The sequence below is a fragment of the Phocoena sinus genome, chromosome 12 (assembly GCF_008692025.1).
Source record: "Phocoena sinus isolate mPhoSin1 chromosome 12, mPhoSin1.pri, whole genome shotgun sequence".
NCBI classification, from domain to species: Eukaryota; Metazoa; Chordata; class Mammalia; order Artiodactyla; family Phocoenidae; genus Phocoena; species Phocoena sinus.
In genome coordinates, this window is record NC_045774.1 from 48,856,549 (window position 1) to 48,883,392 (window position 26,844).

The 26,844-nt window shown below is 39.7% G+C and overlaps 1 protein-coding gene across 3 annotated transcripts in view; it reads left to right on the forward strand.

Moving 5' to 3' along the window:
• The first annotated feature begins 8,677 nt into the window (after nt 1-8,677).
• The window catches only part of CDK19 (cyclin dependent kinase 19), a 184,977-nt gene continuing 166,810 nt past the window's right edge, over nt 8,678-26,844 (forward strand). For 2 of the 3 annotated variants that reach the window (XM_032651356.1, XM_032651358.1), the window contains exon 1: nt 8,678-8,988. In XM_032651356.1, coding sequence (XP_032507247.1) covers nt 8,861-8,988 — 128 coding nt within the window. In that variant the 5' untranslated portion in view covers nt 8,678-8,860. The remainder of the gene's footprint in view (nt 8,989-26,844) is intronic. The other variant, XM_032651357.1, reaches the window with a different exon arrangement.

The following is a 26,844-nucleotide window of genomic DNA, read 5'->3' on the forward strand; positions in this document are numbered from 1 at the left end:
CATTTCAGAAGTGTTAAGACTGATTAGTATCATTGCTTACATATATTAATCACCTGCCAAAGACACTAGCTCGCCTGATTTTTTTAAAATTGAAGTTGATTTAAATATTGTCTTAGTTTCAGGTGTACAGCACAGTGATTCAGTTTGCAGCCAAAGGGTGCAAAAAGGGGTAGTGACGTGACAGCATTGGAGAAGAGGAAGGAAAATACCAGAGGAAATGACAGAGCAAAATAAATGAAAAATACCCACAACCAGACACATCCCTGTGAAATATTATATCTTCAAGATTACAGAACAGATGCTAAACATTTCTATGGAAAAAATAGGACACTTAAAAAGGGGTAAAACAGTCTTATAACACATCTGAACCACTGAATGTTAGAAAGTAGTGGGGGTAATGCCTTCATGGTTCTGAGAAAAATTCATTTTTAACTTGGAATTGTATACCCAGACAAAAAAAATAATCAAATATAAGAATGTGGAAAGCAACCAATCTAATCCTTGCTCATTGAGGAGGTCATAGACTATCTGGGAAGAAAGACAGATAAACATGGTATGCATAAGATAAGCAAAGTGCAGAGAGGTCTCACAGGATGTTACCAGTACGGATGAGGGGCACCCAACCTAGTCTGGGGGAGGGAAGAGAAGACTTCCTGAAAGAGATGATCCTGAGTTGAGCCTTAAACCATGAGGAAACAACTTAGTAAATCTCTTCAATAAATTTCCTTGACTTAGATACGACCGTTAAGAGAAATTTTATCCATGTTCAATTTTATCCACATAGCTTATAAACTGGTCATGACTAAGGGCATAAGCATTAAAAAATTCATGACTTTGCTTACTAATCCCGTCACATATGCAGTGAACCTGATATGCAAGATTTGCAGCTCAGTTCTCCTCACGACTAACCCATTGGAAGCTGGGCACACCGATCTTTCCAATTTTAAAAAATAAATTTATTTATTTATTTATTTTTGGCTGCATTGGGTCTTCGTTGTTGCGCGCGGGTTTTCTCTGGTTGCGTCGAGTGGGGGCTACTCTTTATTGTGGTGCGGGGGCTTCTCATTGCAGTGGCTTCTCTTGTGGAGCACAGGCTCTAGGTGCGAGGGCTTCAGTAGTTGCAGCATGTGGGCTCAGCAGTTGTGGCTCGTGGTCTCTAGAACACAGGCTCAGTCGTTGTGGTGCATGGGTTTAGTTGTTCCGCAGCACGTGGGATCTTCCCGGACCAGAGCTTGAGGCCGTGTCCCCTGCATTGGCAGGCAGATTCTTAACCACTGCACCACCAGGGAAATCCAACCTTTCCTTTTGACTTGAACAAACTGTTGAAACCATCACTTTATTCTTTCATTCTCTACCTATGTCAAATAAACTCATTTTTTAAATGTTTAGATCAAACTTTTCAAATTCCTTACTGGCATGTGATTAGGCCCTATTAATTTCTGGGTGGTTATCATTTATTTGTTTTTTTGTTTAACACCTAGGGCAGGCTGCATTCTGGTGTCAGGGAACAATTCATGCTATAGTGGGGCTAAGAAATTTAAAGAATGAAGGGATAGGGACTTCCCTGGTGGCACAGTGGTTAAGAATCCGCCTGATAGTGCAGGGGACACGGGTTCGAGCCCTGGTCTGCGAAGATCCTACATGTTGCAGAGCAACTAAGCCCGTGTGCCACAAGTACTGAGCCTGAGCTCTAGAGCCCACGAGCCACAGCTGCTGAAGCCCGCGCGCCTAGAGCCCGTGCTCCGCAACAAGAGAAGCCACCGCAGTGAGAAGTATGCGCACTGCAACAGAGTAGCCCCCCCTCTCGCCGCAACTAGAGAAAGCCCGCGTGCAACAATGAAGACCCTACGCAGCCAAAATAACTAAATAAATAAATTTAAAAAACCAAATTCTTTAAAAGAAAATACACGTAGCATAAAATTTATTAAAAAACCAAAAAAACCACAAAATAAAGCCCAGTCTGCGGATCCCAAAGATCCCCTCTCACTCCCACTGAATGTGGTGTGAGTTAAGTCAAGGACAATTTTCTTCCCTTTTTCAGGATGGCCCCTCATTCAGAGACAGAGTCAAAGCTCAGGCACTATCCTGGGTTGAATAGCGTCCCCCCCAAATTCATGTCCACCTGGAATCTGAGTGTGATCTTATTTGGAAATAAGGTCTTTGTAGATGCATACAAGTTACAACAAGGACATACTGGATTAGGTTGGGGCCTAAATCCAATATGACTGATGTCCTTTTAGGAAGAGGGGGATTTGGACACAGACACAGATGAAAGAAGGCCATGTGAAGATAGAGCCAGATATTGGAGTTATGCTGCCACAAGCCAAGGAATGTCAAGGCTTACCAGCAACCACCAGAATCTAATGGAGAGGCATGGAACACATTTTCCCTTTGGGCCCGTAGAAGGAACCAACCCTCTGTACATCTTGATTTCAGACTTCTGGCCTCCAGAACTGTGAGAGAATAAATTTCTTTTGTTTTAAGACACTCAGTTTATGGTAATTTGTTACAACAGTGCTAGGAAACTGACACAGGCATCAACCTCTTCCTACACCCTATCAGCAGCAGGTGGGTATCCCTCCCTTAGTCTGGCCTGCATCCTCATCCAGTAGGGAGAGAGGTCTGATTCTTAGTCCCATTGCCTCCCATTCCTCTTTTTCAGCTTCCCTGACATTGACTCTGTACTGAAGAGACCAGAATCTGTTTCTCCAACAGCCTTTAAGCTTAGACCATCCTTATTAAAAGGAGCTTTGTTCTCAGACTTTAAACCAATGTTTAAGTAAAATGAATACGCCTCCCAGAAGCATAACAGGTATTTACATGTAAAATCTGATTGGCCAGAGAACTGTTGCTGGTTGAGTGGAAAGAACAAAGGCAAGGAAGGCCTCTTATACATACTGAGACAATGAACATCTCTGTGGCAGTGGCAACTATAAATTTTCTATATTTCATAAGCTCTATGACTCTTCCATGCACCGAGAAAGGGGAACTAGTGACTGATATCAACCAAATATGAAGAAAAAAAAGCAGAGGCGGTAATTTTAACATATAAAATAGAGTGCGACAAAAGGATAAATGTCTCATTGGGATACTTTGATCTTAATAAATGACACTGATACTTGGCAGTGCAGTCTTTGTTCTCTATTGTCTTAGAGACTGGGGATTAAATCCTATCATTGACTGACTACACAAACTATCATCCTGGAGCCTCAGTATTTTTATCTGTAAAATGGAGATAATGCATACCTTCCTCCCATGGTGGTTGTAAGGATTACATATTTAGCTAGCTTATATAAAATGCCTAGGATTCAGTAAATGTTAGCTCTCATTCTCACTCCACTTACTTGCCAAAATCATCATTCCTTCTTCAAGCCCCCTGCCCTTACTGCCACTGCTTTTTTTCTCTGCATTTGATCATGCTTCCCATGTCATATAGAAATGAAAAGTTATTACGGATCTTCCTTGATTTACGATGGGGTTATGTCCCGTTAAGCCCATCGTTAAATAGAAAATATTGTTAAGCTGAAAATGTGTTTAATACACCTATCCTACTGAACATCATAGCTTAGCCTGGCCTACCTTAAATATGCTCAGAACACTTACGTTTGCCTAGAGTTGGGCAAAATCATCTAACGCAAAGCCTATTTTAACAAAGTGTTCAATATCTCATGTAATTTATTGAACACTGTACTGAAGAGTATTGGTTTCACCTTTTCTTTTTCCACCAGCTCTTTTCCTTCAATATATGAAAAGTTCCTATAATGAGTATCACCTCACACTGGTCAGAATGGCCATCATCAAAAAATCTACAAACAATAAATGCTGGAGAGGGTGTGGAGAAAAGGGAACCCTCTTGCACTGTTGGTGGGAATGTAAATTGATAGAGCCACTATGGAGAACAGTATGGAGATTCCTTAAAAAACTAAAAAGAGAACTACCATATGATCCAGCAATCCCACTCCTGGGCATATACCTGGAGAAAACCATAATTCAAAAAGATACATGCACCACAATGTTCATTGCAGCTATTTACAATAGCCAGGACATGGAAGCAACCTTAATGTCCATCAACAGAGGAATGGATAAAGAAGATGTGGTAAATATATACAATGGAATATTACTCAGCCATAAAAAAGAATGAAATTGTGCCATTTGCAGAGATGTGGATGGACCTAGAGACTGTTATACAGAGTGAAGTAAGTCAGAAAGAGAAAAACAAATATCGTATATTAACGCTTATATGTGGAATCTAGAAACATGGTATAGATGAACTTATTTACAAAGTGGAAATAGAGACACAGATGTAGAGAACAAATGTATGGATACCAAGGGGGGAAGGGAGGGTGGTATGGATTGGGAGATTGGGATTGATATATATACACTACTATGTATAAAACAGATAACTAATGAGAACTGACTGTATAGCACAGGGAACTCTCCTCAATGCTCTGTTGTGACCTATATGGGAAGGAAATCCATAAAAGAGGGGATATATGTATACATATAGCTGATTCACTTTGCTGTACAGCAGAAACTAACACAACACTGTAAAGCAAATATATTCCAATAAAAAATATATATATGAAAAGTTCCTTCCCCTTATTAAACACAAACTAATAACAAAACTCTGAACCTCCCTTGACCATGGTAGCTACAATCCTATCTATCTTTCTCCTTCCTTTTTAGCCAAGTTTCTATTTTTTTTTCATTTAAATTTTATTTACTTACCTTTTGAAAAGGCAGTATTTCATGGATCAGAATTCAGAAAGGTATACAGTACAAATTCTCCCTCCTACCTCTGATTCTCAAGCACAGTTTCCTTCCCCGAGCAAACAGTTTCTTGTGGTCCTTTTACAGATAAGTCATGCATACACAAGAAAGTATGTATTTTTTCTTTTGTATAAAAATGTTAGCATATTATGGACACTCTCCTGATTCTTGCTTTTTTTTTCACTTAAAAATACATTGAGGGCTTCCCTGGTGGCGCAGTGGTTGAGAGTCCGCCTGCCGGTGCGGGGGACACGGGTTCGTGCCCCGGTCCGGGAAGATCCCACATGCTGCGGAGCGGCTGTGCCCGTGAGCCATGGCCGCTGAGCCTGCGCGTCCAGAGCCTGTTGCTCCGCAACGGGAGAGGCCACAACTGTGAGAGGCCCGCGTACCGCACAAAAAAAAAAAAAAAAAAAAAAAAAAAAAAATACATTGATATCTTGGAGGTCTTTCCATTTCAATACCTAAACAATTTCCTCATTGATCAGGTCTTCTGAAAAGTAGATGCCAAGATGGGATTAGACCTGGAAGACACTTATTGGAGGAAATGCCTGTGAGGAAGAGAACGGGGAGGTGGGGGGAGGGAGGGCGGAGCTGAAGGAGCTGTCAGATCATGAGGCTAATCTGCCCCTGTGAAGGAGAGAGGGAAGGAAGGAGGGTTGGGTAGGCAGTGACTCAGACTGCAACAGAGTTCGAAGGAAGTGTCAGACAGGCTTATGCCTGGGGAGTCCTTAAGCTCAACTCACCTGTCAGAGGAACTCTGTATCTTGCAGGAATGGACCTGCCTATGCAGCACTCCCAGCATAGTATCCTGCTATGGTCAGTCATAGGCTAGGAGCAACCGTTGGGGACTGTGGCCTCATTACAAATGCAGTGGTAGATCCAGAGCTTAGCAACTGGGGCTTCCTTGCAAGGAGGACAGTTGAGAGGCATATTTCATAGCTTTTGAATTATTTTTAGGGCTGCATAATAATCCATTGGTGCATATGCCATAATTTATTTATCCAATCCTTTTCTAATGAACACTTTTGTTGTTTCCCATTCCTTTCCTAGTAGAAACAATGCTCAATGAATAACCTTAAGTTGTATCATATTGCACACATGGGGAATTCCACAAACTGGGCTCCTGGGGAAGCAGACCTTGATATGGAGATTAACATGTAATCAGTTTATTACAGAATGTTGATGGGATCAATCTTGTGGAAGGAAAAGGAAGAAAGCAGGATGGGGGAGATTGAGAAGTTGGTCTGCAATGCATTCTCAGTGACGGCCTGAGTCAGCCCAACAGGGAGTTCTGAAGATAGGATCAGAGTTGTCCTGAAGTGGGGTGAGAGGTCTGGGGCCTTGATATCCCTGAATTAATCAGTCATTGGATGCAGGGTGTTCCAGGAAAATGGTGAGGTGAGGTGAGATGAGGTGGCTCTTTAGACAAGGCAATTCCTGAAGAGGGCTGAGAGGTGAAGGCTGCGGCAGCACTCCCAGCAGCTTGGGGGAATAGTACATCCTTTAGTCCTGAAGGGGTGTGTGTCTAGGAAGGCTTATCAGAGCATCCGCCACAAGGAGTATAATTGTAGGATACTGTTATGTAATTTTGATAGATATTGCCAAACCAAAATCTAATGTATGTATTGGTACATATTTTGTGAATATATACTTCCACTGGCAATGCAGGAGAATGTCTGTTTCCCCCATCCTTGGTAACAACGGTGTGGTCAAACTCTTTTTTTTTTTTTTTTTAAGATTTAATTCTATTTATTTTTGGCTGCATCGCTCTTCGTTGGGGTGCGCGGGCTTTCTCTAGTTGCGGCGAGCGGGGACTACTCTTCCTTGCGGTGCGCAGGCTTCTCACTGCGGTGGCTTCTCTTGTTGCAGAGCACGGGCTCTAGGTGCGCAGGCTTCATAGTTGTGGCATGCATGCTCAGTAGTCGTGGCACACATGCTTAGTTGCTCCGCGGCATGTGGTATCTTTCTGGACCAGGGATTGAACCCGCGTCCCCTGCATTGACGGGCGGATTCTTAACCACTGTGCCACCAGGGAAGTCCAGAAGTCTTTTTTTTTTTGAATATACAATACTGATTACTTCTTGGCTCAAAAGTCTTCAATGGCTTTTTATTGCCTATAGAATGAGGAAATCTAAAGCTTCTGCTTGATATATATAGGTCTTCATATTCTGACCTCTGCTTATCTCTCCGGTCTCTTCTTAGCCATCATCTTTTCCTGTCTTAATCTGTAATGTTCAAGCTATTTGTATTTGTCAGAATATATCAGGTTCTGTCAATGATATATACACATGCCATTCTGCCAGAAATAATTCTTTGCTACTTCCCCACTTGTCCTTCAAATAAGATTATTTAAATTTTGGCTAAAAACTACCCCCTTAATGATGCCTACCCTGACTCTTCTGGAAGTCCTCCTATTCTACTATTGCTCTTTGTACCCACATAGTTTTTAATTTGTTTGCATGTTTATTTTTTCAATACATTTTAGTCCCTGATGGAAAAGACCAATTTTCATCTGGTATCTCCAGCACTTATCATAGTGCTTGGAAATAACAGAAACTCAGATACTTCATGATTTACTTCAAGATCTGAGGAAGTTTCCCAGGAAACATTGTTGTAGTAAGTAAACAATTCCCCCCACCCCACCCCCACGCCTCTCTCTAGTTTTCCAGGTTTCTTCCAAAACCTAGCAGGCAGGTCACTACTATTAACTTTCCTTACCACTTCAGGTAGAATTGACTATTTCCTGCTCTATGCTCCCACTGAATGTGGTGTGTAAGTCCCATCCTAGCACCAACCATGTTTAAGATTGCATCCCAAACATTTGCTACGTTTTATGCATGCAATAATGAATCAACGTTCACCTTGATAAAGGAGACTTTCTTAAACATTCTAGGACAACGACACCATTATGCATAAACCGTAAAAATCCCTTTACAATCCAACCCAAATGATTGTTTTCAAAACGCTGCGTTCCGCAGGCACCTTAATTGTCCTTAGACAGATGGCCAAAAGCTTGGCTGTGGTAATCACATACGGTAAGAGGAGACCATGACTAGAGCGCCAAGAAAAGGATGATTGGCTGACTAGGGCGCAGAAGTTAGATGTTCTCTGGCCGATGCTAGAAGTAGGAAACCGCTGAATGTTCAGCTTTTGAAATACGGTTTTTGCATCGTAAAGAAAAAAGATTATCCTATCAGGAAGAACCTAGCACATCCAATTACCAATCAAGAGTCGGAAAGAAGCCAAAGCCTGGGGATACCCACGCACCAACGAGGACGTCATTCTCTCTTCTCCGCCAATGAGCGGCTGGATGGGGGCGGGGTAAGAGGCGGGACAATTGCTACAAAAAAACAAACAACAATCTTCAGTACAACTGCCCTAACCACAGTCCTTCCCTCGTAAACCACTGGAGCAAGCTCCTGGGCAAGGCGCTTGTTAAACACTTTCCACTCTCCTTCTCGCACGGGGGCAATTATAATAGAGTACCTTCCTTGCACCAGAACAAGCGCCTTCTTTCCACCAGCTCCCACAAACCCGCAGAAAGCACAGCACAACTTTGCGCTTTCTACCTTAACAAGAGCTGGTGGTAGTCCAACGCTGAGGGGGCGGTCTCAGTGCGCAGGCGTGCACGCCTTGTGAAGGTGGGGCTGTAGTGGCCCACGGCAGCCTGGGAGTTGTATTTCCTTCAGCCTCAAAACTCAAGCCATTCCTGAGGCCCGAGGAACTACATTTCCCAGGAGTCTCCGCGATCTCGGGGCGGGCAGGCTGGTTCGTTAATGAGCTCGAGGAAGCCGCGGCGCGGCCCACCAGGTTCCAAAACAAGGAAATGAAGGGGGGAGGCGGGACTGGGGGTTCCTGCGGGAGCTACCGCCGCCGCTGCCGCGGGGGAGGAGGAGGTGGAGGTGGAGGAGGTGGTTGCCGCGGCCGCCGAGGCGTCCCTTGCTGAAGGCGGATTGCAGGGCGGCGGGCGGCGCGCGCGCGCGCCCGAGAGGTGGCCCGAGAAGTGGAGCGGCGGTCGCGGCGGGAGGAGGAGGAGGGACTGAGCGGCGGCGGCCCCCGCGTTCCGGTGCCTCTATGGGGAAAGCAGACAATGGATTATGATTTCAAGGCGAAGCTGGCGGCGGAGCGGGAGCGGGTGGAGGATTTGTTTGAGTACGAAGGGTGCAAAGTGGGACGCGGCACCTACGGGCACGTCTACAAGGCGAGGCGAAAAGATGGGTAAGAGCAGGGGCGGGGGGAGTAGGCTTGCTCGGGTCCTAGCTCTGCCCGCGACCGCGCGGGATGGGTGGGTCGGAGCCGGGTCGGGCCGTGCCCGGGGGTCGAGGCGGAGGTGGTCGCGGGGCCGCGTCCCGGGGCAGACTCTGAGGGGCGTGGGTTCTGCTCGCCCCCCGCGCGGCCCCGTCGCACCCCTTGAACTCCCGCGGCGCAGCCCGGTCGGGGGGCGTAGGTCCGGTCCTGCGGGGCGCCCTCCGCGTGCATGGAGCTGGCGGCGGGACTCGAGTTGGGACCTCGGTGGGAGGTGGAGTTTGTGGGTGTCTGGTCTCCAGGGGAGACGCGGAGGGCTGGGAGAGCTCCGCCGAGGAGTTGCCGCTCCGGCCTTGGGCTGGTGACGGTCGTGGTGGAACTTCCAATCGGCTGAGCGCCTCCCGGGGGCGGCGGTTTGAAACCTAGCCGAGGAGTCCGCCGGCCGGCCGTGCGTCTGGGTCCTCGCCAGGCTCACGGATCTGAGCTGTTGGGCACCTTCGCCCTTGGGGCCAGCCAACCCGATGGCCCCTCCGCGCAGTCCCTCAGTCCCAGTCGTATACCCGGCCACTTCTCCACGCCGCTTCGCCTGCCTCCGATTTCGATTTCTCACGTTCTCAGTTCCGCACCTTCCCTCGAATGTAGGACCTTCTGAGAGATTAACCGCGTTTTGCTCGCAGAACTTCAGAGTTTGCTCTGGTAGCTCCTTTCCCCGCACCTTGGGTATTCTTAGGTCCTCCCCTCCATCCTCTGCCAAATGACTGCGTGCTGAGGTTTATGGGGCACCTAGATTATCCAGAACGGAATTCGAGTAACACAGAGCTGGGCCTGAACCTTTGTCTTCCTGGGAGTTGAGGGAGAATCGTAGGAACCCCTTAGGAAGCCCTTACTGATTGTTCTCATAGGAGAAGGAGAGCTGGACGTTGTATTGAGAATGCCTATCCTTCGTACTGGAGGGCACACGGCTCGTACTCCAGGACAGGTGGAACCAGTTCTCTGCCTGCGAAGGGTGGGTTAAAACCATTCGTCACCTCAGGGCCCATCCTGGCAAGAGTTCCCCTTCCCCAGAGTTAGGGAGCCCGGGAACATCTGCGTATCCCGCTTAAACTTTAAAGACTATCAAACTATGTGGATGAGTTCTTAGGATCGTAGCGAAACATTTCTGAATGAATTGAATATCAGCCACAGTGATATTAGTAAGACCTGAAGTGCTGCTTATCGTTCTGCACACTCTCTGGGTTGATTGATGAACTGTAGGACCAAAGTAGGTAGTGGGGTTTGTGTATGTGTGCGCGCGCATGGTGAAAACTACAAGGTACTTTATAAGTGTAAAGGATTATTATTATTGCAAATAATTTTTTCTCTTCTTGTAAGTGAACGGACCCCATAGTACTCAGTTGTTTGTAAACTTTTCTCTTAATTCCTTAGTTAATTGCCAGGTGTCCTTGGATGAGTGTCTTGGAATGTGAAGTACTATAATTAACTTGTGTTTTGTCTTTGGAATATCCACTCTACTTGTTATATTGGTGTTTCTGTGGGAATCTTATCAGATATATTTGGAGAAAGCACATCTAGCTTTCCTATTTCGGCACTGGCATTACAAAACAAATCAGAGGCGGTGTTTTTCATACTCCTCATGCTAACTTTATAATATATTTGGACTGGAATTTTAAAAATGTATTTTAATTCTGTTTTTAAAAAAAGTTTTTTTTTTTTTTTTTTTTTAGCAAGCAGCTTTTAAGAAAAGCTAAATTCTGCTTCTGAATTGTATTTGGATAGCACGGGCTACAACAAAGAACAGATAATTTAATTCCCGCTTATATTTGTTCTTTGAATATTTTCCCCTCTAATAAAATTCTTGATTTGAATACACTTCCTTCTTGAGTGAAATTTGTTTAATTAGAATTAATAAAGCTTCTTTAGTAGAGTAAGATCAGTTTGTTTATCTTCAAAATATATGCTTTTAAAAAAAACTTTCAGGATCTGAAAGCATTACTTTAAATCACTAAATTACATGTAAGAAAAATCAGTATAAAGTTTTTTTTCTTGGACCAAGAGTCTAGTTGAGATTTAAGGCTTTATAGTAAACACCCACGTCTCTTGTGGGTTGGTAGCAGGATTAGTTTTATGTTCATTGATACCGGTGATTTGAAAGAACAGAACATTTTTAATGATGGTTCTAAACTGATACAGATTCGCATAGTAAAGGATTTTACACTCAGATCATAGTAAATTACAGTATAGCTCTTTCCAGAATTTTTTTTGGTTAACTCAGATGTATAATGCTATTTTAGGGAGCAAGAGAGAAATCACGTGAGTACCTTAAAGAGGAACTATTCTGGTGTATGTAATGTAGCATATAATCCCAAAATTGTTAAGGTCTCTAGACGAAACACTGGAAGAAGTAATGTAACATAAAACATCATTAGAAAAGCCTCTGCTTATAGTTTAATACTAGAGTTCACAGAACCTTAGAATATTGTTTCCCTTGAAATATGACTTTAACTTAGGCTGTATTAATTATGCTACATAAATTTATAATGGACTGGAAATGCAAGATTTACATCTGGGTTTTTCACCTTTAATAGCAATGTTATTTGTTCCATCTTTTTGTTTTGAAGGAAGGGGGTCTTTTGACCCAGCTATCCTTTTTTTTTAAATAAAAAATCAGGCTTAGAAGTTATTCTTGAAGAGAAACCAGTTTAGAATATTTCTAGACTTTTTATGAGCAAGAATTTGTAATACAGTTTTCAACATTAGGAAAAAGTCACATAACAGTATGGTTACAAATCTCAAGACCATATTTATCAAGTTTGAAACACTTCTTGTTTTGATTGATAAAGGAATATTGTTAAAAAGTTCTTTTGTGAATAAGAGGTTCAGGCAAACATGATTCCATAGACTAGTGTTATGTCTGAAAACTGTTGTACCCAACAATACTACCATTCAACTTTGCAGACATTCATTTAGTCTTTTGAACCACTCCAATAAAAGAATGCTGCTTTTTGGAGTTATTTTGAAATATAGTAATTGAAAGTGAAATGGCTGACAGAGTTATCTTACTGAGTTTCAGTTTTGCCTTAGGGTTTCAGATGAGAAGTAGTTGGTAACTACATGTTTTAATGTCTGTCATGAATCCTTCACAATAAATGTAGTATGTTTTTAATGGGTTTTTCACATTTTGTTCGTAGTTAGAATAGATAATTGTATTTGCATTTTTTTGGAGACCTCCCAAAGATTAAAGATGTATCACTGTGATCATAGTATTTTAGAGCTTTCAAGAGTTTCAGATCATCTAGTCTAATTTCTTCTTTTTACAAATTAGAAAACCAGAGCTTTTAGAGGTTGTCATGACCATAGTCTTGGCAAAGACAAGCCTGTAATCCAGATCTCTTGACTCTTGAGCTCTTGTATTTCCTAATGTGTTTTCCCTCCTAATACCTTGGGAGAAAAAACAAAAAAGACCACATTGCTTCCACTTTTGACAATCTTATTGTATAAACTTCTTCCATGCAAAGGGTACTACATCTGTACCGAAAAATATGGAAAAGGGAAAGTATCCCATATCAGGGGCATTTTAAAAACGTAGGAGTTCAGGCCTGGAGATTCTACCACATGCAGTTGCTTCTCTTTATCTGGTTTCTCTTCATCTTCAGTCTCATTACTTTCGGCCATCATCTCTGATTTGCATAATAGCCGAATTGGTCTCTGCCATTAGTCTTCCCTCACTGTAGTCCAAGATCCAAGTTGCTGCCAGTGTTAACAAAATAAAATCAATCATGTCATATCTCTTCTTGTAAAGCTGTATATTCTCTGTGGCTCATATGGTTACATCAGATCTTAATTCCCTAGTTTGGCGTGTAAAGCCATTTGCATTTGGATCTTAAAGTCTTTAGTCTGTACAGCCTTTACGCCTGCCACCACCTCCCTCCTTTTTTCCCAGTGTGTTCAAGCCATATGCTTCTGTAGCATTCAACTGCTCATTTTTTCCCTAGGATTTGCTAAGTCCTTTTCATGTCTCATTTTCTTTTTCTGCACTCAAACCAGAATGGTGTTGCTCTGCCATTCCTTTCTTCCTTCCCCCTCCCACAAACCTGGGAAAGTCCTGCTCCCACTTCAATACCCAATTCAAATAGCTTTTCTTCTAGAAGTCTTCCCTTAGTTACCCAGTGTACTCATTATCTGTGCTTCTGCCCCTCTTGTTCTTATGTGTAAAATATCACTGTGATACTAGTCTGCTCCATAAACTATTAACTACAAATGGACCATCATCATCCTGTTTCCAGCAACTTGTACAGGGTTGGGTATGTAAGCACACTCAAAAATTGTATTTAAAAAAATGTCCTAAATTGGAAAACATATATATATTTGTTCTGGTAAACATACTTAACTGGTGTTTTCAGTAATTGTTTTGAAAGCCTGAAATATGGGGATACTACATGAGATGAGCAGTTCAATGTAAATATTTATGTAACATTAACTAGGTCTAGTGTAATTTTTTCTGTAAGAAATAATGTGCTGCTTTTCAAGACAGTTGATACATTTCTTGTAATAGTTTGATAAGTAACACGGGTAATTTTTTGAATTATTAAGCACTTTTTTTTCTTCTTAGGCCAATTCTTCTAAAATTGCTAGACTGTAGTAATCTGTCTTCTGTGCTTTTACTAGCGATGTTATAGAGATGCTTAGAAAACGTCAGCATTCAAACATATTTTAGGAAATTTTCTGGTATTATGGATTCATGTTTAAAAAACCTAAATACTTTTATCACTTAGTAAATCAAGTGGACATCAGCTTGTTTAATTAGTTCTTTATGCACTGCAAGCCTTCAGAACTTTGTTTTTGGAGCCCAGGGGAATGTTCTTTTCAATGAAATCTGATTGTCTAGAGCACTGGCTGACAAACTTTTTCTGTAAAGAGGCAGAAACGAAATATTTCAGGTTTTGTGGGCCATACCTACCATCTATGTCACAATTACTTGAATCTGTCATAGTAGTGCCAAAGTATCCACAGACAATGTATAAATGAATACAAATTAGAATGTGTTCCAGGAGGAAAAAAAAAAAAAGGTGGTGGGCCACAGGCTTTAGTTTGCCAGCCCTTAGTCTAGTGCAGTGATGTCCAGTAGGACTTTCTGCAATGATGAAAATGCATCTGTGCTGTCCAGTATGGCAGCCACTAGCCACGTGTGGCTCAAGAAATGCAGTTAGTGTGACCGAGAAACTGGCTAGTAGCTGTGATATTGGCTTCTCAGGTTTAGAGTTTTTTGGAACAAGCGGCTTAGCAACACAATTCGTAAATCCATGAAGTGACCTTTTAATAAAAATGTATAACTGATGGTGTGGACAAATGAAATAGGAAAGTTTGTATTTTTTCTTTCAAGTAATAGAAAATTTGAGGCTGAAGTAGTTTGATAAAGCAAACTAATACTTGAACTGAAAAGCTGTCAATTTGTGAATGGAATCTATCAAGGATATTTGATTACTATTCAAAAAAAAGTATTTCATTTTACAAAAAGAGCATATGTGTTTAGTAAGTAGTAAATGTGTGTGCATAAAAAAGCTTATATAATCTGGTTGCCACCCTCCATGTTTTGCCATATCTGTAATTTGTGATACATTCAATGTGTTTGTTCCGAGTATTCTGATGCTTCAATAAATTCTTCAATGGCAAAAAAAAAAAAAAAAAGATTATACAACGTACTGTAAGCCTTCCCTTTCCCAGTCACCCTTTTCCCTTTCTAGAGGCAACCATTCTTCGTTTTCCTTTTTAGAGAGATTTTCTCGGAGGTGTGTGTGTTTAATGATAAATGGTAGTGTGCTGTACTGTTCCTGCTGTATATTTTTTAACCTTGTATATAACCTTGAAGATCATTACATATCTTATGTACAGAGATGCCTAGTTCCTTATAATAGTTTCATTATATTACATTGTATTGACTTACATACATTTAACTATCCCCTCTTGATGGACATTTAGGCTGTCTCCAGTCTTTTGCAAGTACACTGTGGTGAATATCCTTAGTAGGTACAGTATTTTGTGCATATTAGTATCGCTGTAAGTTAAGTTTCTAAAAGCTGCTTACTTTTGGAAGTAATGCCTTGAAATGATCTGCAAATATGGTGATGTATCCGATATAAATCTCTAAAGACTGGAGACAGGAGGGCTGAGAATAAGGAAGAGAAATGTTAAGGCTTTAAAAATAATAATTATTAATACATACAAAATGAGTTCTAAATTATTAGTTTGCATAGGAAATGCAAGTTACTGTTTTAGCAGCATGGGAAAGACATGTCAGTTTTAGATAGGAAAAAAGTAGATCAATGGAAAGGGTTTTTTTTTTTTTTTTCAGTATAATGGATATCAATATTGATGAATTAAGAATTTTTACTTTTGTGTACTATATTTTTGAACTGGATATACTGGATAAAAAGTTAATATGTGATGTTAAATTGTGTCTTTTGCAAAATTCTGAAGTAGTGTAGTGTGGGTTAGACATCAATATAGAAGGCTTGAAGGCAATATATTGCAATTTGGAATTTTCTTGGTGGTAAATGATTAGACTAAGAGTATTCGACTAATGTGTTTTTAAAGATCATCCTGTTTGTTATCTTGTGATATTGTGACTATATAATTTAGTGCAGCTTTGGATTCCAAAATAAAAGGACACTTTGAACATTTTGAATTACCAGCATGACTATGTCTTTGAAAACAGGTAGTTTTTAAGGTCTAGAACCATAAAGGTAGCTAACAGAGCTATTTAAAGATTTTTGTCCATTTATAAATAGCTGATAGTGCAACACTTCCTGTAATAGCCATTTTGAGCATGCATTGTGCAGGATAAAAGAATCTCGAGAGAGAGGACAGGATGTAATTCAAGATACAAGTGTGCAGCAGTAGTTTTTTATTGAGGGTGTGAGTTCTTATACAGAAGTGGGTGATGGGTCAAAGAGAAATAACCTATAAAGTCCTCAAATAATTTATGTCCTTATAAAATACTTTTAATTTCTGATTGAGTCAGCCTTTCTAAAGGAAAAATATACCCTCCTTACAGAGGCTTTGAACTTGTATATTTTCTATTTAAAAATATTATTTCAATGAGACTTTGTGGTTGATCTCAGTTACTAAGATGAACGTGATCAGCATATGGATTTAATTACCAGGTAGGCCAGCTAACTTTGTTTTGTTCTGTGATCACAGACCAAAGCCCTGTCATGGCAAACTTTTGCAGATATCTGTAGATATTTACATTTGGACAGAAAGGTAAGTCTATGGCTGCTGGAAAAATAAGGTAAAACTTTCATCTCATAGGTGGGTTAGTTGCATCTTTCTGTAGAAAAGTTATTTTAGTTATGATTGTTAAATAAGCTCATTGGTGAGAGACCTAAGCAGTTTGAGGCACAAACTATTGTTGCTTTTTACAAAAGTTAGTTTCCTTTTCCCCTTTCCCTTTTACAATTATATTTGCATTTTAAAAAATTAAGTAGCTTATTTTTGGCTGCATTGGGTCTTTGTTGCTGCGTGCAGGCTTTCTCTAGTTGCAGCAAGTGGGGGCTAATCTTCCTTGTGATGCGTGGGCTTCACACTGCGGTGACTTCTCTTGTTGCAGAGCATGAGCTCTAGGCGTGCAGGCTTCAGTTGTGACATGCGGGCTTAGTAGTTGTAGCTCGCGGGTTTTAGAGCGCAGGCTCAGTAGTTGTGGCACATGGGCTTATTTGCTCTACGGCATGTGGGATCTTCCTGGACCAGGGATCGAACCCGTGTCCCCTGTATTGGCAGGTGGATTCTTAACCACTGCGCCACCAGGGAAGTCCCTAATTATATTTGCATTTTAAGAGTGACTTAAACCTGAGTGAATCCTATTGTTTTGGATTTTGGTGCAAATTATAAAACTGTTTGTGACCTTCCTTTCTTCTGGAAATTTCTATGTAATTTGAGCTTGTGTAATTTAGAAATCCAAAGTTCTATTAACTAAGTTCTCAGCAATCTTTTCATCTTTATAGTATATTTGTATCAAAGTGGAAATATTTTTATTTTTATGCTATTAATATTTATCAAATTGGACTTCCCTGGTGGTGCAGTGGTTAAAAATCCACCTGCCAAGGCAGGGGACATGGGTTCGATCCCTGGTCCGGGAAGAGCCCACATGCTGCAGAGCAACTAAGTCCGTGCGCTACAACTAATGAGCCTGTATTCTAGAACCCACGAGCCACAACTACCGAGCTGTCGTGCCACAACTGCTGAAGCCTGTGCTCCCAGAGCCCGTGCTCCGCCACAAGAGAAGCCACTGCAATGAAGAGTAGCCCCTGCTCGCCACAACTAGAGAAAGCCTGCATGCAGCAATGAAGACCCAATGCAGCCAAAAATAAATAAATAAATAAAAATTTATCAAATAAGAGTTGCACATGATTAAAAAACTCCAATAGTACTTCCTTCTCACTGCCCACTCCCAAGCCCCCTTCACTTCTCAGAGATAACCAGTGTTAACTGTTTCCATTTTAAGTTTTGCTGCTGCTTACCATTATAACTTTAAGTAGCATACGTATAATTCTGTCTTGATTTATCAACTTTAGGCAGTTTCTGTTGACTTTCCATTAGAAAAGCTGAGCAATTTTGAGAGATTTCACTATCCCCTGTTTTCTGTTTTCCCATCTCAACCTTCAAATTTTTTATCTTTGTTATTTAAATTTTTTTGGTGGTGATTACTTTTATGACTTTAAACTATAAACTTAAATTTCTTTTTCTTGGTTTGTCAATTCAGATATTATCTGTGGTCTTCCTCGTGTGAATGTTAAGGAAAGTAACAAACTTTTTTCCTGTTCTTTTTCTCTATCTCCTGATTTATAAAGTATAATTTTTTTTTTAAAGTATAATTTTTATAGCTTTCTAGTTTATCCATTGCTTTTTGTCTATGGGTTGATTTAAAAAAGTGAACACTGGAAGCCATTCAGCAGCTTTAAAATATTATGAAATTATTTATTGCTGAATGAATTAGTATATTGAGACCCATAGAGAAGGAAATGTAGGCTTGTGTACCAAATAAGTGCTGCTTGAAACAGTCCTCCAGGTATTAATGCCCAATGGATCTTCTTTATTTTGCCCTTTTTTCAAGTCTTCTGGGTCATACTCAGCTAGCAGATTTCTTTATATCCCGTGGTTGGTTTTACTTGGATTCTTTTTTTTGTTGTTGGTTAGTTGAGGATGTCTTTTTAAGTAGCTTTTTCATATAGGATGTGTGGATTTTCTGAGTTCTTGCATGTCTGATAGTGTTTTTTGTCCTCATACTTGATTGATAGTTGGGCTGAATATAGAATTCTATATTAAGAATATTTTTTTTCTCAGAACCCAAAACTATTGCTTCATGGCTTCTGGCATTTCTTATTGCTCATTGGAAGTTTCTTTCTGGAAACTTGTTTTTTTTCCTCTGTGGAACTCTTAGGAGTTTTCACTTGATCCGTGCATTCTAAAGTTTCACCGAAGTCTGTCTTGAAAGTGTAAGTCTTTTTTTTTTTTTCCCCTTCATTTATCTAGCTTTGTTTCTTGTGTCTTTTACACATTATTTATTTTTTTAATAGATGATCTATGAACATAACTTCAACTTCAAAAGTTAAAAGGTGGTATTCAATAGCTTTAGTAGCATTCCTCCTACCTTCATGCCTTCACTTCCCATTTCCAATCCTGCCGGTTTCTTATGGATCTTTTAAGTGGGCCCTTCCTTTTGTCTTTGGTTTAGGGCAATTTTTATCTCCTGTTATTTAGTTCTTCTTCTGTTACCTCTTTTGTTCTCTTCTTCAGGTATGCTTATTAAGAAATGTTGACCTTTTTATGGACTATATTCCCTGTCTCAAATTCATTCTCAAAATTTTCAACTCCTTCCCATCTCCATTCTGGACGATTTCTTTTATTTAATTTTCTAGATTACCAATTTGGTCTTCAGTTGGGGTTGCTATTCTTTTATTCAGCATGAACTGGATTCAGGAGTCTGCCTGAATTCAACAAGGCATTGTTTTAAAAATAAATTCCCTATTTATATTTAGGTTGTTTCTGATGTTTCACCATTATAAGCAGTTCTTCAGTGATTTTTTGGTTCTTTTTGCTATTTTTAGCTTTTCCTTCTTATTTTTCTTATAATCTGAGTGCTAGACCAAGACAATGGGAACATTATCTGTTTTCACTCATAGAGAAATTATATTTTACTTATCAATGTGTAGGAATTATAATCAATATAATAACTTATTGAATTCTACTTTGTGTCTGATGCTGTGCTAGCTGCAAATTTGAGGCCCCTGTGTTTATAATATAGTTGGAAGGATTGAAACAAAATCTCTGGTTTACACTTTCCTAAATTTGTAAAAGCTGGTTAAAATTCTTTAAAAATGTTCTTACTCAAACAGCTCTCAAGAAGGGCACAACAGAGGTCAGTCAGGATAGGCAGATGCACTAGTATAAGGGATCGCTGAAGGGGGAAAGGGACCATTAGAAATGTCAGTTAGCAAAGACTAACACTTTTCTTTTTCCTTGGCCGTGCCTTGCAGCTTGTGGGATCTTAGTTCCCTCACCAGGGATTGAACCCAGGCCCTCAGCAGTGAAAGTGTGGAGTCCTAACCACTGGACCACCAGGGAATTCCCTCTTTGTTCCTTTTCTGACATTCTGGTCTTAGCTAAGGAGATCATTTACTTGCTGGTAGTGGCTGCAAACATGTATTTAGAACTTTTGAGAGAATACAGTGTTCCAGGGAGACTACTATAGTTATTTATATAAGCAGGATAATTCCCAATATCTGGAGTGTACTTCAGACCCATGGTCCCCAAGACCCAAACCAATCAAAATCAAATAAGTCAAAGAAAGACTCTGTTAAAATAAGTAACTTTCTTAAGACAACTGGCTTGTTTAGTGATCTTATGTACCTGGGTCTCAATTTTCCTAGAAGTGTCAATCCAAGTCCAGTAAGTGGTGTTTGGCCATGTCATAGATACCTCCTTCCTCAGTTAAAAGATAATCAAGGGTTATCCTGTTATCAGGAACAACCTGGCCAGAGAGTCTAGAGATTTTTGTTGGGCCGCTGTTGCTTTAGCAGTAGTTTTTGCAGTATCTTTTTTTTTTTTTTTTTTGCAGTATCTTTAACAGTTAAGGAGAGGTTCTTGATCATAGCCTCATTTGCACTTACTCCCTAGCCAAGGGAGGAGGAATCTGCCAAAGGAAGCAAATTTGAATCATGAATACCTCCTGATAATTTAAAATTTAAGGTTTCTGTAGACCACACAGACATTTTTATTCTGGTTACCTTCCCTTGTATCCCTTTCTTTGTAAAGAGCCTAAATACAGGTTTCCCTGTATTTAGGCTCTTTACAAAGGGGGGGTTTAACCAGAGACAGGGAAATAAACCCCCAAATTTAGGGAGTATGACGTGATAGAGGGGGACTGAATTTGTTCCAAGAAAGTGAGGCATTGGACATCAGGGAGAATTTTGTGACAGGTGGAACTATAGGATCACCAGAATCATGGCAAATTCAACAGTCATTTGGAAGTTGGATTGCAGTGGCCTGGGGTATGTAGACAATGGCATTTTATTTCCAGGCCAGAGCATGGTAAGTAAGAAGTGTACAAAAGAATCATAAATACCTTCATGGTGTAAGAATTAGGAAAAGGATGGTCAGAGAGGGAAGGAGGAATGGAAAGAAACTTTCCTGATCTGACATTTTAGGAGGAAGCAGTCTACATAGATGTTGGCTACTTCGTTCCCTAGTCATTTTGATTTCGAAGCCTCCAGCATTTGCACAGGACAAGGTGTCAGGTGGAACCTTCTTCAGTTGTAAAATATGTACCTAAGGTTTGACACCTTATAATTTACAGTGGTGTCAGTGGTAAAGAGTTCTTGGTAGTGTCCTTTCCGTGAGTCTCACTTTTGCAAAAGCATCAGAGTAAAACAATAACTGTCTATAAATGACAAAAGACTTAAAAATGTCCATTGCTAAAGATCTGATGAGAGTTCATTATTGACAAGGAAATTTGGTTATTTCTGTGACACAAAACATTTTAAGATTATAACTAGAATTATAATCTTACGACTAATATAACTAGAATTATAATCTTACGACTAATAATATTCTACCAGGGCATATCAGGTTTCTAGGAATTTCATACAATTTCTAGAACGCTTATCTAGCATTACTTCTTACTTGACAATGCTTGACAATGCTTCCCATGTAATTTAACACTTCAAATAAGCCTAACTAGTTTAATATCTCTCTTTTTATGAGGAGAGAGAACACATTTTTTTGAGATGATCCAGGGGCCCTCTGGAAAATCCCAAAGTTAGTTGGAGGTCAAAAAGACTTCATTTAGAATTCAGTATTGGGAAGTTTGTCAAAATATCAAAAGGTTTTGAACACTTGACTAAAAAAGATCACAGATCATTATGAAACAATAATTAATTATCCATTTAACCAAAGTGACAATTAAGGATTTCAAAGGCAAATACAGAAGACTACATAGTTCTGAACAAAACTTTAATATTGAGAAAACTAGGTTTTTTCAAGTAATCAAAGACCTGGTGATAAAGATAACACGAAGCACAGGAAATTATTTTGTTAAAACACAAAATTGTTACTTTCTAGGTAGATTACTTAAAAATGGAAACCTTTCACAGTAGCTTATCAAGAGCAGACCATTAGTCCAATGAAGCTTTCTCTTTTTAGCAGATGAAAGAAAATTAAGTTTTTGTTTTATATAAGTACAGTATAGGTATTAAAGCTTATTTTTTAAACTGTTATAATAATAATTCAATTTTTAGCCAGTTTGACCACACAAGATTCCTGTTCTCTCTCTTTGTCTGTCTCCCTCTCTCCTCAACTTTTTGTGTCCATAATTTGTCCCTTTTTCTTTTCTTTCCCATTCTGAAATAACCATCTATACTTTAGGACATTACCTTCTTTTAACCAAAATACATCTCCTTTTCTCATACATTTTCTTTTTCAAAACACACATCCTACTTTCCTTGCATACAGAGATGTTTCCCTTATTATTTCTAGTCATTTTAATTACTTATATTAGAATTTTTAATCCTTAAAAACCTGATTTCCAGTGAAAATTAAGAAGTAAACAATTGTGAACTGTTACTGGCAAATTTATGAATACATTTCATAATTTCTTAAGCATATTACTCCTCATATTAAATTTTGCAATGTAACACAAAATATTTTTAATAAAAGACCCAAATATTTTTAGTTCCTCTTTGAAAGGAAGCCTAAATTTGGTAAACCTATGTTCAATAACTAATGTTTTAGTATTTTATCTTATTTGGAAATGGTCTAGCTATTCAATGAATATCCATCATTTAACTTATCTCAGTATATCTTTAAGGTTTCAAGTAACCAAAGAGATTTTTATTTATTTATTTTTATTAATTTTTATTGAAGTATAGTTGCTTTACAATGTGTTAGTTACTTGAAAAGATTTTGGAAACTTTTTAAGTACATATACCATAAAGCACAATTATTTTTGAAGTTTATTTACAAACTTACATCTATTTATGTCACTTGTTCTTAACAATTAAGTTTAGATTACTCATGAGAATTTCATGAGACACTAACAGCTAACTATCATCTTAAGTTACCTTTCTTGCTGACAAATTCTGTAACAGATAACACGAGCTTGACTTTTGGTACACCTTTGTAGAGTAAGTTTTTTTTTTTTTTTTGTAGAGTAAGTTTTATATTTAATGTTGATAACTCTAAGGACTTGCCTATTTTAATTAAACCAACAAACTTACACTGGCTTTTATTTACTAAAGATTTATTCTAGATCACATGAACTTGAAAAAAGTGGGTTTTTAAATTTCTGAACGCATACTTGATTTACATAGCACTTGTTTGTTTTTAAGCCAATTAAATAGAGCTTTTTACAAATTAATTCTGGCAGTATCATCTGAGGGTAGGAAAATATCACCCATCTATAACATACATGCGTGGACATTCATAAACATTCAGACTGCAAACAGATCTTGTAGCTTCCATTCCAACATTTTAGCTATGAGATAGGTATGATAATGCAAAAATCAGTAGATTATAAAAGAACAGTTGGGTCCAAATTGTGTTTCTGGCAGATGGAATAAGTTAAGGTTACCTGCTCAGATGCTTAAACTTTTCACTAATATTTGTGGAGAAGACACTTAGGATTTTTCATTCGCCTAGTTTCCAGATAACATTTCACCCCCTTTTTTTCTTTCCTTCTGATAAGAACTACCTCCCTGAAGTTCGCATTTCAAAGATAGGGCCTTCAGTTTCTAGGGAAGACCAGGCAGAACATTTATATCTTGAAGGCACAGAGAAAGAATGAAAGTTCTTCCTAGAAGGACTTTTGTTTCCTAAGGCCAGAATGTTAATAATACCTATAAACCTTTTGAGATGAATAGGGGAGGTTTTGGGATTGGTTAAAAAGGATAGGTAGGTTTTGAATTTCTTCTAGAGCTGCATTTATAAGATGAGGACAGTTATTTTTAATTCCTTGAAGAATTGAGTTGCAACCAAAATGACTTCAAAGGGCTGACCCTCCCATCTGACTGCATTATTTTCAATTTGCTTCTTTATGTCAGGGAGAAGATCTTCGACTAAGATAGAAATCAAAAGATTCCTGTGTTCTAGATCTAGACGTATTTGTCTTTGGAGTAGTTTTCCCCACTCTGGGGACATAGTTTCCTTTCATTTCAGCTTAGGGGAGAAGGCCTAAAAGAAAGTTCCTGTCAGGCTTTGAATATCGCTTACAATTTGGCCAACTTCTGACCCAGAGCTACTTTAAAAAAATCCTTTCAAATATCTTATCAGGTTTCAATTGGGACTAACAGTAAATATTCCTGGCAGTGTTGGACAACCCCTTGGACTCAAGAGGCATCTCCAAAGAGGGTGCAAAATTACTACCTTTTCAAGAGCCTGAGTCACTCTCAAAGATACCCGGAAGAAAGAAAGAAAGACTTAGACAATTCTCAGGACAAAAAAGAGACACACAATAAGGCCATAGGTGTCTCTAGGAGAGAAAGGATTAATAACCAGTGGGTGTGGATTTGGAAAGGAAGGGACAACATGAAATTTTACCTTTCTCTCTCTGGCACTACAAGCATATATTCAGGAGAGCTGACTCTGGTAAGATTCTCATCCTTTGCCAGGTTCTGACGATTTTCCCAGTATCCCATCTGCAGACTTCAGAGTGGGGGTTAAAGTAGAGAGTGTACCTTTGGTATTTACCAGAATTTGGCAAGATTTTCCATTAATTTTAATTTTAGTTTCCCATTGGTTGTTTAAGGGAATAACCAGAAAATCCCCCAGAATCTTGTCAACCCTGAGAGAGGCCCACATGGGGGCCCACCTTTGAGGGTAAATATGGGGGTGTCTGTAAGGCCACTAATTGGGAGACTTTTGTTTATGGTCTTGTAGTCTCTTCAGAGTGGAAAGATGATTCAGACAGAGGATTAGTAGAATGAGTGCTCAAGTAAAGTAGGATAGAGGGGAGAGTAGTAGGAGTCATGTAGGTCTTGTAGTCTTGTTTTAGGTACCTCTTGTGTCTTTAATTTTTCATTAGCATTTTACTATAAGTCTTTCAATGAAGCTATTCTACTTATTTATTTTAAAATATTTATTCATTTATGTATTTGTTTATTTGGCTGCATTGGGTCTTAGTTGTGGCCTGCAGGATCTTTAGTTGCAGCACATGGGATTTTTTAGTTGTGGCCTGCAAGCTCCTTAGTTGCAGCATGTGGGATCTAGTTCCCTGACCAGGGATTGAACCCAGGGCTTCCTGCATTGGGAGTGTGGAGTCTTAGCCACTGGACCATCAGGGAAGTCCCAAGCTATTTTAGAATCTTGAAGCCTTTTGGAAGCTTCTGCATGTTAATTAAAATAGGTATCCCATTCTGTTTGTTTGCTTTGGAGTCCTTGCTTTCAACTGCACTTTTTTTTTTTTTTTTTTTTTTTTTTTTCCTGTACGCGGGCCTCTCACTGTTGTGGCCTCTCCCATTACGGAGCACAGGCTCCAGACGCGCAGGCTTAGTGCGGCCATGGCTCACGGGCCCAGCCGCTCCGCGGCATATGGGATCTTCCCGGACTGGGGCACGAACTCGTGTCCCCTGCATCGGCAGGCGAACTCTCAACCACTGCGCCACCAGGGAAGCCCCTGCACTTTTTAAATGATTGATCTTGTTTAGTTGGAATGTTCCCCTTAATGACCATTATAATTCTAGGTTGTCTTAGTAAGATTTTGCCATTTTTATAGATATCAACAGCTTCCAGGACCATAGTTCTTAGAATTAAAATAAGCAGTTGTATCAGAAGGTGATGTGCTTAATCCTTTGAAACTTGAGGATCCTATTTCTTTACCTATACTTTGGGTCTCTCGGAGCAAATTAATACCTAATAGGGATGTGCTGCTTGTTTGGGGATTTTGTGATGTTTTACAGTGTATCTTGTTGCACAGAAATTTTCTTGAGGTTGGTGGGTGACCTAGTGTTAAATCTAACCTGTTCCATGACCAACTTATTCTAGCATGGGTGTCTTAGAGCAGTGAGTACTCTAACAACTTTTAAGTACCTGACCTGTACCCATCAGTATTGTCACTTTGGCTTCTGAGATTCCCATTCACAGTAGATCTATTATTCCTTTACCTCATGTGCGTAGTAACAGAACCCAACAGTAACCAAGGAAATGGAACTGTGGACACCAGCAGTAACCAAAGAGATGGTATTGTGGACTTGCCAAGAGAAGGCCTTAGATGTTTCTAAGTGCAACTGTCGGTAGTTCCTAAAGTAGAATTTTGGACTGAACCAGTAGATCCCAACAAATGGGCACTGTGGACTAACCAAGGGCTAGGGACTCGGGTTCCAGGTGGAACTGTCTGGCAGCTCAAGCTGACCCTCTAAGCCTTGGACTGGGAAGCCAGTTAGATTGGGAGCTCAACACAGAGAAAAGAGCTCAGAACCAAGAGGAGCTTACTGATGGCTCTTGGAAAGACACAGGACTCAAAGGATTCACAGTACCAATGCCTGTGTTTCTCATCCACGAAGTCATCAGAAGTCTCCTTTGGATCCCATCACTGCCACCAAACTTGTTTAAAAACAAAATTCAACTGAGTATATTTAAAAAATCTTATTGGATTTATTCAATGATTCATGAATTGGACAGCATTCAATCTTGACAGAAAGGAGTTCTAAGGAGCTGTACAAAATGTAAGACTTTTATAAGCAGAAGGCAGCAGGAACAAGGACGTTATACTAGGCACATAAGCAGATTGGTTATGGCAAGGTCGCTTTCCTTTAGGGGATGGCAGGGGTCTCTCAGGCAGATTACCTAACTAGTGCCGATCAGGTGATTCCTGATTGACTCGTTTTAAGATTCCATTTCTGGGTTGCGGGGGGCAAAATTGTAATTAAGTCAAGGTTTGTTAGTGTGGGGCTTAGCATAAGTGACTCTATTTTGGGCCTTATTACCAAAGTGCTTAATGATAAATACAGTTAATGAAGTATCACTGTCTCTCACACTATGTAAAGACTTCACATAATTAACCAATACAAATTTTGTAGACCTTTAAATCCATGTAAATATAAAGGTTTAAAATTTAGATGGGTAAAGATGGGCTTTTAAATAAAGCCATATTGCATTATGGGGCTCCTTATCTGTTTTGTACAAATGAAAGGAAAACACAACAGAGAAATTTGGTGCTTGTAAGAGAACAGGAGTTAGACATATTAAATTTTACATGTGACCCTTGCTCCACACCAACTGACTAAGCTTTTTGGTCCAGTTTATTGAGGTTGTAAATTCAGTGCCTTTATCAGAAAGACATTT